Consider the following 14,688-nt stretch of genomic DNA (forward strand, 5'->3'; position numbering starts at 1 on the left):
TAAATGACACTGCTTCATTACAGCAAAAATTAGATTTTGTTCTTGTGTATGGGGGAGAAGAGGATCAGAAAACAGCGTAGGAGGAAGAGGGGGGAAAAAAGGGCACTGCAAAGATTAAATGCATTTTAAATGGCCACAAAAAGGAAGGCACACTGCTGAGAACAATGGCTTTTCAAATAAAACGAGGGAATAGTGCTGCTGTGGCCTGCCTACAATACACTGCAACATCAACCACCATTACTATGGTTCATGCATATGGTGCTTACAGGGCCGCAGTTGCATCCCAGCAGTTACACAATGTGACAAATACGTTGCTTTTTAATAAAGGTATATTATGGAATGAGACAGCTCTTCAAATCAATGAGCTTCAAAAAATCTTGGACCTGCATACACTGGAAATGAGAACCAAGCTGTAATGTACCACTTCACCACCACCACCAGCAGCTCACTCCCAGAGCTCCTACATCACTTAGTACCTTCAGGCTCTTGGGCTGCTGCCGGACCTCCATGACGTGCTTACGCCTCAGCTCCCGCTCCCGGCGCTTGTTGTATTCCAGCTGGTTGGTGAGCTCGGTCTGGTGCTGGAGTCGGATCAGCTCACAGCGCATCTTCTGGATGGTACTCAGATGGCGGAACTCCAGCTCCTGCATGGACTCGTGCTGACGCAGCAGCATGGCATGCTCCAGGTCCTTCTGTGTCTGCCTTTTGTTTAACTCCTAACAGGAGGACAGAGGGAATTATTAGATTCTTTGTACTTACTTGGATTTCCGTTCACAACGTGACATTTCACTTTGTTCACAAGGGCATTTCTCTCTCTTCAAGGCATTTGAGGACAAAGCACATTGCTTCTACGTCTTATCAGAAGCAGACAGCACAGCCACTGGTCATTTTTCCTTCCTCATTTCACTACTTCCTGTTCTAGATGCTCAACAGGATTCACAGTAAGCATTTTCTGGAAAGGACTGTAACTGTTGTGTCTGTTGACTTTTTGGATCTAACAAGTCTCCCACAATAGGGCACTAATCTGAACATTTGATCCTGCATGATCCCCTAAATGCCACAGGGATTACCAGACGGTGTTGCAAAACATATCAAACCATTATTTTACCAAAAAACTTTAGATGTGGTAATTGAGATTCGAGCTGGACTGTAGGTGCTCCTGTGAGATACGTTTCACACAGGTGGTTCCAGGTCTCATCTCTGCCTATTCTCTTACCTCCCGAACCAGGTCCTGCTCCAGATTATGGCGGCCAAGGAGCATCCGTCTCTTAAAGCGGCGACACTCCAGCTCCAAGTACTGCCTTTGACGCCTCAGTAAGTTGGCTTCTTCCTCTGCCTGGAAATGCTGGATGTTCTCCTTCTGCTTGGAGAGCCACTCCTGCTTCTCCTTCTTTGGAGTGCTCTGGTTTTCATTCAGCTCCTGACAACAGCAAGGTAATTAATTGTGGAACAGTCACATTCAACTCCTTGGCTGGGAACAACTGGACAGCGCTGCCTAATAAACTACATTTCAAAGCCACCCCACCTTGTCTTCTTATGGCTGGTACCATCCCAGCCTCTGCAAAATGCATCATATCACATACCTAAGGGAAAACCAGGAGACAATTCATAGTGAAGCAAGTTTAGCTACAATTTTTTTTTTTTTTTTTTTTTTTTTTTTTGCATTGGCAGTTTTAATTGGCCAAAATACTGGTTTGTGCCCACAGTTTCCAGATGTATATATTAGCTCAAAATATAAAAATTATGGTTGGCCACTAAGAACAAAGACACTTGGAGGCCCTGCCATACTGCCTGACAAACATTTTTACAGGCTCCCAAAGGACTGAGAGGAGGAGGAAAGCATTGTCATCCTGCTGCTCGAACAGAACTCCAGCCACATGAAGCACATTACAACATTCTTGTGTCTTGCTTGATCAGAACACATACACATTTCTATAAGTAACTCAGCAAGGCGGAGCCACTCAGTGAGATGCCGTAACTTAAAAAATCCAACATAAATAAGTTCACAGGTGAAAATTAAGGCCACAGCTTCCACATTTCTATTAAATTCAACACATAGCTTGAAGCATCTTTGGCAAAAGGCTCTGCTTGCTCGAATTGCATGCTGCAGATGCCCATACGGTAACGAGACTTGTCGTGATACACTTCAACTTAAGTATGCGACAGAACTCCTCTGTACTTCATCAGTGTTTCTTGGTGCTCTGCGATCTACTGCCCACTTAGAAAAAGATTCTATGTTATTATAAAGAGCCCACGCTACTATAGTTTCTGTTAGATCTTTCTTGGCTCTGCTGCTCTTTAGCCTTTTTTTCTCCTGGGAAATGTCTATGTTTGGGAATATTCCCCTTCGGAGCAAGTTCCAAAGTTGCTGGTTGATGGTTGAGCACTAAATGGTTCTTTCAAAAAAATTATGGTGCTTACAGTTTCAGCCACTCCACGAAAAGAACCAGGAAGTTTGATTCTACAGTTTCTCTGCATTTCACAAAGGTCAAGATTTTCACTACAATACAGTGATTACTAAACTATTACACAGCTTTCTCCATTAAAATTAAATGTGTTTTACAGATAACTCCTTTAAAAAAAAACACCTGCAGGTCATCTTTACTGCTCTGTATTTTTGCTGCCGCTACACAAATATCATTAAGTGATAAGAAATTCACTAACTGCTGCAGCGCACGGTCAATATCTGCAGCAACAAAGTATGAGAAAAACGCTTGTGACCTTTCTTAAACTACCTTTTCTCATTCCTTAGGACTGCCAAATTTGCATGTTTCTGGCTAAAAAGTAATATTAAACAATGGAGACGTGTGTACTTTCACAAGATAAGCATAGGTGCCAATATATAAATAAACCCTCTTACTCTAAGGTGAAAAATATGAAACAAATACAGTACGTACAGGGCTCTGCTCATGAAATGCAGCACTCGCTGCAATCCAGCGTAACATCTCTTGCACACAGTGGCCCTTTTATTTCTGAATGTTCACTGCTCTTGCACTGTATCGTGTGCTGTACTATGTTCACAGTTCTCATTACAGATGAGTTACCTCTTTCAGTTGCTCTTTACGGAGTTTATATTCTCTCTTCTGGGACTCCAGGAAACTGTTCAATTCTTTTTTCTGTTGGGCCTGAATATGCTGTTGAAACTTCTTTTCTTCATTGGCCATCACTTTAGCCTACAGCAAATCCAGCAGCAAATCAGTTTGAGTCCCAATGGATTACAGCTCATGTCCCATTTCAGCCCCAAGACCTGGAACTCATGGTACAGTCACCACGATACTCACCGTGACTCTGAATAAGTGCGAGTCTCAGGAGCTTGCCCTCACTCTCTTCTCATTCCACCCCCCGCCCCCCGCCATCAACACACCCTGCAGGAGTCTTTTTCAGTGCCTCATTTCATCAGCCCTATTGTTCAGCTTGTCTGGCCTAACCAAGTCAACACCTTATGATAAACTCTATCCTTAGCCCTCCACCGAGAGGACCCACGATGAACAAAAGAATCAATAATAATTGCTGTAGGCGGCACCACTTCATTATCAATTATTTAAAAAGCATAAAACCCCCCATATCCACAAGCAACTAGATGGTGAACATTTAAGCGTAGCTGGCACACTTCTCTGCAGGCTAATCGGCCTCCGTAACACTTGACAGCAGTCAGTTACTGACAGCATATACACGGCAAAAGAAAGGAAAACCCTTACAGTATTTCTTCTGGGGTCAGTATACTAACATTTAGTATAACGCACTGTGATGAAGGACATACCTTTCCTCTAGTTACATAAACCCCTTAGTGTAAGGAGGTGATGTATTAGCCTTTTTCTAATTAGCAATTTGCTTGGCTCCTGAAAACAAGACATGTAAGAGACTACAATGTCATCTCTTCATCAGTGAGGGGAAGCGGACAATTCAATGTAATTAACAAATACAGACTGGTCTGCTAAACTACAGTCTCCTACCTCTTTTTCCATGGCTGCTTGGTGCTTTTTAATTAGCTTTTCCATTTCTGCAGCAAAATTGTTACGCTGTGTTTCAAGATCTTTGTCCAACCTGAGGCGATGCTCATCCATCTCTGCCTTCAGTTTATTCTCTAATGCCATCAGTTGCTTCTGGTGTTGCCGCCTCATACGTTTATAGCCAGACATCTGTTCTCGCAGTTCAGAGTCTTGTTCGTGTTCCTGCATTTGCCTTGTCACCTAGGAAGATAACCACATTGGGCCAAAGTAAGTTAATGCTTCTTAATCTGCTTTTCAGCAGTCTTCAAACCACAAAAGAAAACTATTCAGTAAAGAAATATGATTTTGTTGTAAAGAAAAGCACACATCCTAATGGCAGCAGAGCAGATTAAAAAACTGAATTCTGCTGTAGAAGATAAGCTCACACGGGCTCCAGCAGAAAAACTGTACAATTGTTATAAAGCTTGTACTAAATAATGTCTTCTTAGCCCACTGCAATGAGGGTGCATATATACACACACAAATATGTATGATATGCAGACAAAAATAAAAGCCAGCTTATTATTATAAATGGTTTCCTATATTTTACTAGGCATACTGGTTTTGAAAAACATCTTACATACACAAACTGCATTCACCCAGGTGTCACATGTAAGCTTTTATTAACTTACATTGAACTATTTCAGTGATAGTATCTCAATGAGGCCAGCTCATATTTCGATGAAATCCTAAAAGCTCTAAGTAGTTTCACGGAGCTATGTTCAAAGGCATCCCTTCCCATACAACTTCATCAAAATAAAAACCTTAACATACCAGCGATGCTGTGCGTATAGTAGCAAAGTGCTCTCGGTTCCGATAATGAGACTTATGGCGAGATACTTGGGGAGGAGACTGGGGTTCTGATGCCCTTGTTCGAGGATCTGATTCCTCTCTGTAGTTTTCTTCCTCCTTATCAGCAAATATTAACACGAGAGAAGAGAATCTGCATTACTAAAGATTTTTTTGTCTAGTTCGAAAAACATTTAAAAGGAAGAACAAAAAATTTTACATTCGTCAGCCTCAAAAGATCCTCCTGTCAATAAGGTGGATGAAGGAATATACTGCAATTAGAGCTCTGATCTAGAATCTTTACTTTTGGAAATTTCATTGTACATTTTTATTACCAAGAGGAAAATTACTAATTAAAGCTGAAAATGAGAAAAATAAATGGAAAACTGAAAACTGAGTTGAACTGTTTACTTCAACAAAACATAAAAGCTATAAAGTAGATGATATCAAATCTGGAAGACAAAAACATCTTTGTAACTCTGAAAGACAGAGGAAGATTTTCATTACACCCACTACAGAAACACCTCAAAGCAAATTTTAAAATTTGTCATGGTGCACTCCACATTCTTATTTTGAGTTTGTCATTCATCACAGAGCGATCAGTACTTAGATATGATATACTAATTAACTCCCCGAGGAAATACCTGTGTCTTTGTTGCATATCTGGGCAAAGAACAAAACACTGGAACCACACCTATCATTAGCTAGGGAAACGCTACTGCTTTGAGAAAACATGCGATAACCCCTCCACAGCAGGAGCAGCGTGGTTCAGAGGGACGCTCCCCAGTTTATCCTTCATCGTGCAGAGGTAAAGCAGGGGAAGCGGCTTCACATCTTGTCATGGCCAAAGTGCTGCATTTCTGTTTCCATGCATCTTTGTTCATTAACCAGATATTAAGCGCTGGGAAGCTGGGCACTTCAGGAACATATTTCAGCCCCTACTGTGGGTCCTGTGTTTAAGAATTCACTAACTAGGAGGTAAACAGGGGGAACTCTCACATCCTTTTGTCCCATGAAGCAGTGCTCTGCAAATTAAGAGCATCCACTAAATAAACCTGTTCACAACGTGACATTCCAATTCCTCACAGTAAAGCAAACTGCTCTGCTTTTGAAACAATTCAATCAGGAAAATAATTTTTAGTGAATGAATGAAAATAAATGATTTTTACAGCAACCTTCCAAAGTTTCCAGCACACGTTAATGTATTTGGGGCACAGTATTAGAACCTGTGGATAATGACTTAAGACAGGAAGCACTCGGCTTTTTGTCATCGTGCCAACCAAATCCTCTCCCATTTACACCTTCAACGTTATCCAGTAGAAATCCAATGCTTACCGGCTTTAAATGAATGACAGAGCTATTTGACATCACGGTGTGGTCCCCCTCCATCATATCCAGCTCGCTCTTATCATCTGAGGCATCTGGAAGACTGTTAACACTACTACTTTGGCTACTGGCACTGATAGACATACTAGGAATGGACTGATTACTTCCGACACTATTCACTGTTCCTGTCCTGCCGACACCATGATCTTGCTCCTAGGAGAAAGGAATTATTAAGAAAATCCAAATCCATCACAGTTGTATCTGTAGACGTTACCAAATGAAATGCTCATTCCATTCCTTTCTCAAGTCATCTACCTTCCACGTCATGGCAGTTCCCACCCTCCGGGCACTGCCATGAAATATTTCTCTTGTGGGATGCTGGGGAGAGGAAGAATCAGCCTTGTCATGATTAACTTGGCTGATGTCAGATTCTTTTCAACAGCAAGCCTGTTAACAAGCTGAACTCTATCATGTATCAGCAACAGCATGTCACCAGAAACTCTCCTGACACCAGCATCACCTAAGTGTTCGGCTGGGACACTGCACCTCACACAGTTCCTTTCTGTACAAGAGAACTGCAGTTCAGAGAGTCTCAATATCTGCATGGTGACTGCAGCATGTGGCCCCAAAAAAACCAAATTAATTTCCTTGATGACATTTTTTTTTCCCCCCAAATCAAGTACGAGTTTCTATGTCTTAGAGCCAGAACGACATTCTCCAGACAAAACCAGAAGATTGTCAAGGGCCTTGTACAGATGGTCAAAACAGAGGTTAACCACAGCTGCTGAAAGAGTCCTCATGAAGCCTTATAAACAGGCAAGGAAAGCTAGGATTTACAGAACTGGAAACTAACTGTTCAAGCACGAACACATGGCACAGCTTCTTGCCAGCACTAGGCATCTACCCTGTTTGTCCTTGTTTGTGCCTTGAGGTAGCTTTATTCCAAACACAGAAAGGAAGACAGAGTTTACAGCCAGGTGTTTAAACAGCCTCCGCTCATTTCAGCAATATCTGAGTTGTGGTTATTTAAATGACAGCATCATTCTCCGGTTCAGTGATGAAATCCAAAGTTTCTCTCACCTCCTCCTCCTCCTGTGTTTCGACTGCAGGGCCATTGTGCGCCTCCTGGAAGAGGAGCTTCTTCATTTTACGATACTGCAGGTTGTCCAGTTCTCTCACCGCATCCTTTGTTCTCTGAATCAAGTCTATTAACACTGTTTCGGGCCGCTCCCGAAGAACAAACATGTGCTGTAGAACACACAAATAGGGGAGTGACTTCTTATGCCTCCAGTGCACATGCTCTCATGATACAAATATGAGCTGTAGTTGGGTTTGTTAGCCCTCTTCCCTGCACAGGAGGAGAATACCTTCACAGCTTATGTTGGCACTATTTTTAGACTTCACAATTCAGACAGATTTCAGAATGATTGCTTTCTGATGGGAGACATCCACCAGAAAGTAAAGATGTAAAAAACCCTGAAATGAGAAATGGTTTTTCACATACCATGAAAACAGGCTCAGTTTAAACCTAGACTTCTTCGGGTACTGGGGTATTTAGAGAGGTTATCTACTTGCGGTTTAGAGGGGGAAGAGCAACAAGTAACATATAAATACCAAAGGTGTTAGGCTCGTTAGTGTCTCTAACCAAATGTTGATTAACTCATCAGCTAACTCTCACTATAAAACCCTTTTCCTTGTTTAGAAAATCAAATATTTGGCATACAGCTCTGAGTCACAAAATAGGCTGTGAACCTTCAAGCCTGGTCCTAGAACAGATAGCCATGTTGTGCTCTGTTTTTTGGAGATATTCACTGCAAAGGTGGCTACCTTTTGCCAATAGGTAAAACAAGTCCTGTCTATGTATGTCAGAAGCAGCTTTTGCAGTCTCCAGATGAAATGTGCTGTGCAAGCATGAGTCATTATTAACACCACCGCTAGTTTCATTTTGTTCCTTTGGAGAACTGCACTGCCATTTCCAACATGTCACATTCCCTACCTGTCCCTGTAAAGTGGCATGCAGCTGTTTCAGGCTATAGATATGGAAGGAATACATTCACAAACGTTTAATTTCCATCAATGTTCTCTTTAATTGCAGTGCATTGCTCAAAATAAAACCCCTCTGCAGAACTCTAAAATGGCAGGACTACACACCCACACCAAAACCTTTACTGGATAATTGCATTTACTTTCTGAATACACAGTTTTTAAAGAGGTAGAAGTCCTCAGAACCATTTAAGTAAAAACATGCAAAAAGGTGATGATAAAACTTTTATAAATAGCATCCATTTCCCTGCAATGCAAAATTTTGGAAAAACCACTGTTTAGCAGACATGGCCAGGCTAAAAAGAAACTCAAACCACAACAAAATGTCATGAGCATTGTAATGAGAATGAAAAGTTAGTGAAATTCCGAATGCCACCTGATGCCACAAAGGAAATACATCAAAGTCACACTTAAAGCAACTCTATCACCTAACTTCTATGCCAGTTGTGTTCACTTAGGAACAGCTCAGCTTTTTGCAACAATGTGCCACACCGGCTTTTTTTCCAGACTACAGCAAGGAAAATCAAGTACCTGCAGCATACACAGGCACAAATGAAGAGGGGGGTAAAAAGAGAGGAGGAGGAAAAGAAAGCTAATAAAGCAAGAGAAAACCCACAGATGGCTGAGGCTTATTCATGTCAAGGAAAAGCATGGGGAAGAAAAACTGCTTTCCTCTACCCCTTTTCCCCCAGGGATACTATTAGAACAGCGGATTTCAGTTCTACATGTAAAGCACATAGGTGATGGGAGAGGATAAAAAGCCTTTAGGGGTATATATAGCATAGAATAAAGAGGGAAGTAACGAAAGGTATTTGTTAACTAATGCACAGCAGCTCTGTCAGGATTAATTATAATCACTGGAAGGATGATAGACTGAGCTTAAGAAACTGAAACTCTTCACAAGTTGATGGTCATCCAGTGTCACTTGATGGGGTGTCCTTTTATGATGAGAACAGGGTTGGCTTGGAAAGTCACCTGGGGAACTGCCCGAGGCACTGCAAAGGGGCAGTAAAGCTGGGACCACCAGCTTGGTACAGTCCACAGCACCCTCTGCTCAAAGGTGTCAGGTGTAATGGGCAGAAAGCGCATCGTTAACCACAACGTAGTGTGGTAGGTGAGACAGAAGAACTTCACAGAGCATGGCCCATTTTTAATACCACGTAGAAAACAAAAAGAACAAGCAAGCCAACCTTCAGAAGCTCCTCTGATGTAGGCCTGTCTTGAGGAATTTTCTGGAGGCAAGAATCTACGAAGTTTCGAAAATAATCAGACCTGTGGCAAGGAGAGGGGAAAAAAAAATATCCGAGTTAATGACTCTGTGGAATTCATTAAGGAATCAAGATACTCACATCTGGGTGCTCCTAGCAGAAAAAGTGAGGAGAGACCACACAGACCCAGTACTTCACACTACAGCCTCTTGACACCCCCAGTCAAGCCCAAATCCACTGCTATTAGCAGGCAGAACCCTCTAACCTCAGCTTCTAGACAAAATATTTCACCTTGAATGCAAAAATATGGGCCAATTCAAGAGGAAGGAAAGTTTGGTGTAAAGGCAGACACCCATCTACCTCAGTGCGAGCATCAACCCTGCCAAATTCATCCTGCAAAAACTCTTCAAGGTCTAATCGGAGCCCCTGCCCCATTCCACCTCTGTGCACAGGTGTTTCATCCACAAACTGCATTAATGCACAATTCCTGAAATGCCTTTGGCCCCTCAGATGCCACTTCTACACTATCATGCAATCTGTCACAAATAAGACTTAAGGTCATGATTTGTTTAGTAACTTCTCTCCTTCTGTAAGCTGAAATGCTGTATTTTCTCCTTCCTTTCTCTGAACACAGGTTTTCAGAAGGGCAGGATAAAACCCCGAAAACAGTGGTACATCGGTTGTACATGTTTTATTTCTTTCTTTCTCCCCCACCCCCCGCCCCCATCATGTAATGGGGGGTTTTGCTACTGCAATTTTTCAGTAAATTAAATTATTGCATTTTTTGGTCAGAAAATTGCATAAAAATGAGTTGAATGTTTTGTCAAGCATGAGGGTGTGAAATAGCCTAACCAGAAAATCTCAGAAGTAGAAAAAAATTTCTAAAAATAAGGTACAATGTATAATATTAGAGGCCTAGGACTATGGCTCAGAAAAACATAATTAGGAAGTTTTTAACTTCTGAAATTAGTTTACTGTGTCTGCTGTTTCAAAAGACAGTTGTTGAGGCTGGGAGGCACAAAATGTTACTACTGTGCTTTACTCCTCTGAAGTGTATGCAACAGACACTTGCCACACATAAGCAGTGTCTTCATCTTGCAAAGCAATACTTCAACAAAACAAGTTTTAGGAATTGAGACTGTGGTTTGTGATTAAAAAAACCACTAAACCCCACATTTTTGCTAGCCTGGGAGCTTCACAATTTACTGACCTATTAACTGAATTTTTTACAGGATCTTATGTTCTTTCAGCAGCATGTCCTGCCTCTACTACGTTCTAGAATCTAAAATCCATATTTAGTAATTGGTCAATTTTGTATATAATATGTAGAGTGAACCTAATAAGAACCTTCCAGCTCACATCCTCCCAACAGAAATCCAGCCATTTCAGGAACTCAGCATGACAAAGCATTTACAGCAATTCCCTACAACATTCCTCCCTCAGTAATACTCACCATTCATTAGACTGTAGTGTAGGGGATTCATTCTGCGCTATGTGATATAAGGCACTCATTGCGTTCATATTAAACAAAGGAGGCTTCCTTTCCGCTACACACAAAAGAAAATAATTTTTATATAGGGAGATAGTCTCATGTTTTTGCTCTTTTTTTAGTTTACATCCCTTTAAAAAGAAAACCACATCAGGAGAATCACTATTGCCTGAACATGGAACCCCAAACCATCCCTACCCTGCAATCAGACAGATATGTTGGCATATGTCCTATACCATTGCAGAAGATGAAAGCACTTTGAAGATCAAATGCCTTGTCCTCTCAAGCTTTTAAATTATGTGGTCTATCATAGTTGAGTTCTCTGACTCATTTTAATGTACTAAAATAGGAGTAAGTTAACAGTAAGCTCTATACCCGGTGTTTAGCCACTAAGCATTCTTGGTTTCATACCCACCCCCCCCATCCCCTTTTTTGTTTTTTAAACTACAGTTGCTAAAAAGCTAACAAATATTAAATTCTAGCAGGACAGCAGTGATGAAGGAAAAGCTGGTTACAAGAACCATAAGAAGCATCAAATCACACTTAAACTGACTAAGCACATGGGCAGGAAGTCAGTAACAGGCCAACAACTCTTTATACTATTTTGAGAGTTGCATTCTCTTTGGCTCTTCTCTCTCTCTTTCAAGCTTGTGTTACTCTTATAGACTGACACAGCATGAAAGCTTAATGAGGAAGGAGATGATCTCACTGTAACAACAAAATTGAAGCTTCATCAGAATGTTTATGGGGTAAACCTATAAAGCTCAGCCTCGCCATAAACATTCCAGAGAGGCTGGTCAGGCCACCAGGACGTTCCTGCACTAGTGAAAATGCAACAGAAAACTTTCCTTCCTGAAAACAAAACAAACAAGAAAAAAATAATGCTAGTTTTCTTACGCTGCTTCTCAACTCCGAGTCAAACAGCAGCAGTAAGCTAGGCACGGTTCATTCGTGGTTACTGCAGGATGGACTAAGCACCAGAAGCACCACAAATTCCTCCGAACAGGTAAACTGAGGAGTTAAGCCCTTTCTCAAATGCAGCACTACCCTCTTGCATCTGTCAGATAACTAGCTGCTGCTATCAGGGATCAGACCGATTATCCATTAAACCATTTTAACTGGCTGTTCTCCCTAGTGTTTTTTTCTCTTAACTCACCTGAATAAAATAAAAACTTCAGGAAACATAGAAACTGAGCCCTCATTGAGGCCATTTCTAAGACTGAGTGATAACTTGAGAAGACTGCTAGACATCTCCATTTTTCAGCTTTCTTCCCAGGCTTATTCAAACCAACACAAATGCGATAACCACACCGACCCAGCCTACAATGCTCTACCGTCCTGACCTAGCCTCACCTCCCACCACGCTACAAGCCGTAGACGAAGCCTAACGCTTCATATTGCAAAAACGCAGCGTGCAGGAAGGCACCCGGGGGTGTGGTGGCCATGAGCTCACTGCATTCCTGGAGCGCTGCAGCCAGCCAAGTCTCCTTACTCCACTCGGAGCAGGATTCTATCATGACAGTCACACCCCTTCAACTTGCTTTATATTGGCAACCAAAAATTTCTCTGCTCTGAAGAAAGAATCTATTTCACGTCCTGGAAGAAGATGAAGTTGACAGTTTGGAATGCCAGACAGCATTTTTAGCTAAACTGTGCAGTTCACATGGATTAGCGTGTTCCTGAGAGCTCTCGCTGCCCAGCTGGGCTGCTCCGCCACCGAGGTCGGTTCAGAGTACAAGCAATGAGATCTGACAAGGATGGTAGGACAGCCTCAGGTGCAACAAGCAGCACTGAACCTCACCATCCCCAGAAAAACAACAGTTAAGATCCTGAGATCCAGAGAGCTGGATCCTGACTAAAATCTGAGTAGTGCTGTGCACGGTGTTGTGCTTCAGTGAGTGTATTTTTGTTCCAAGAAAACACTACGTGTTAAATTTAAATAGAATGCCATACTAACACAGTCCCTTTAAATTCATTTTCTGCTTTAAGGAGTCTGTTTTAATGGCAATGCCATCATTTATTTTGGGTTTAATTTATAGGTTACCACTTCAAATGTGGATTATTCCATTTCTTACTCTTTAAAAAAAAAAGGGGGGGGGGGGGAGGAGAGGGATTTTCCAGCCAACAAGTGACAACATACACTGAATATAGTTTTGAAGCTGTCCGCTCATGCAAAACTTCATTGTTGCAGGACTTGTTAACATACCTTAAATTTTCATGCAAACAATATCAATTTACATCTAATAATATTTTCACACTGGGACTTTCAATGGCTCATTTCTAAAGCTGTTCAGCAAATAGCCAGTTTTTCAGTTCAAAAGTTAAATGCCTCTCCCAGAGAATGTGAACACCTTTAGTGATACAGCTTGGCTATTTTCTTTGTCTATATAACTCTTTGTATAATGAAAACACCAACTCAATAAACATCAAATTTGAGACTTAAGTCTTGAATTCTAGAGAGCACGTTTAGCTCTTTCCTCTAAAACTCAAGTCCCAGAGAAACCAGGACAAGGAAGGAAGTCTAAATCTTCTGCACTGTGATTCAGCTAAGTTCTAGGTATTAAATAACTACACTTTATAATTTTTCAAAGAAAATAACTTACCTAACTCAATACAGGTAATTCCAAGAGACCAAACATCTACTTTGCCATCATACTGCCCTTCATCCATGGCTAAAATCACTTCTGGGGCCATCCTAAAATAGGAAATTGGTGCTCATAAAATTCCAGGCAATGGAACACATTGTCATCGCCAGTATTTCAATGAAACAGGCTGTTTCACTGATTTCAGCTACCGTAAACAAACAATTCCCCAAGGTATCAGGCATGGGACACTGGGAACAAAGACCAGGCACCCCCACTAGTACAAGCCTTTAGAGGGGCTGCGGGATGTTCTCTTGTGCTTTGCCCAGCTCTCCATTTATAAGTATTACCACCTTCTCGCCCTCCCACATTTCCAATAGTTTAGCTGGCTGGCCAACTCTGATGAAATAATTATAGCATGCAGTTGTGTAAACACCACAGATTAGGTGCAAGAGATCAAAAGCATACAAGGAATCTGCAAAGGGTTTTGTTCAATGAACCTGGCCTTTCCTATGAAAGAAAAAACACTTTAGTTACTTCAACAACCAGATGCGGTGAGAACATATGAACTGTTAAAACCACTGGGGGGAGTGATTAAAATATATTACAGATGATTCAACCCCACCTCTACCACTTAAAGTCAGCCTAAGTAGAACAACAAAGTATTTTTATTACTTTTTGTGAGCTACAAATACAAGGATTCACAATTTCTTGAAGTTAGAGCCTACTTACTATTTAATCTTTTTTTTGCAGAGTACATTTATCACTACCACAACCAGAAGATTACAAAGCTAGCTCCAATAAAGCCCAAGTATATTAAATACCCAATAAACGATCCTGTTCATTCACAAAGCCAGAAACGTGTAAAACTCTTGGCTTACCAATATGGCGTCCCCACAAATGAGTTGGCAGGAGATGCTATGGAAGCAGACCCAAAGTCAGCAAGTTTCACCTGTCCTGGCTCTGTCAGCAGGATGTTTCCTGCCTTGATATCTCTGGTTATAGAATACAAGTGTCAGTATCATTCCTCTCCAAAAAAGAAAACCTTCTATAGGACAGGCTACAACACATGCCGGTACTTACATGTTCAAGCTACTCAATACCCACATTTCCTCCAAATACAAAAATCTTTAACCTTTAGGTTAATTGCTTAACATGGCCCTTGACCTTGGAATCTAGTTTGTCTTAAAAATCAACTTAAAATGGCACACCTGATAAGCTTCATACACAGTTCAGTAAAACCTTCTGAACCAACTATGTTC

General features: G+C 41.4%; 1 protein-coding gene across 4 annotated transcripts in view; it reads right to left on the reverse strand.

The window, feature by feature from the left end:
• The window catches only part of TAOK1 (TAO kinase 1), a 75,286-nt gene that overhangs the window by 18,355 nt on the left and 42,243 nt on the right, over positions 1–14,688 (reverse strand). For all 4 annotated transcript variants that reach the window (XM_056322377.1, XM_056322461.1, XM_056322608.1 and 1 more), the window contains 11 exons: positions 14,308–14,421; positions 13,448–13,539; positions 10,809–10,902; positions 9,338–9,419; positions 7,185–7,352; positions 6,114–6,317; positions 4,764–4,898; positions 3,954–4,190; positions 3,045–3,173; positions 1,217–1,420; positions 477–716 (listed from right to left, as the gene is read on the reverse strand). In XM_056322377.1, coding sequence (XP_056178352.1) covers positions 477–716; positions 1,217–1,420; positions 3,045–3,173; positions 3,954–4,190; positions 4,764–4,898; positions 6,114–6,317; positions 7,185–7,352; positions 9,338–9,419; positions 10,809–10,902; positions 13,448–13,539; positions 14,308–14,421 — 1,699 coding nt within the window. The remainder of the gene's footprint in view (positions 1–476; positions 717–1,216; positions 1,421–3,044; positions 3,174–3,953; positions 4,191–4,763; positions 4,899–6,113; positions 6,318–7,184; positions 7,353–9,337; positions 9,420–10,808; positions 10,903–13,447; positions 13,540–14,307; positions 14,422–14,688) is intronic.

The sequence above is a fragment of the Falco biarmicus genome, chromosome 1 (assembly GCF_023638135.1).
Source record: "Falco biarmicus isolate bFalBia1 chromosome 1, bFalBia1.pri, whole genome shotgun sequence".
NCBI classification, from domain to species: Eukaryota; Metazoa; Chordata; class Aves; order Falconiformes; family Falconidae; genus Falco; species Falco biarmicus.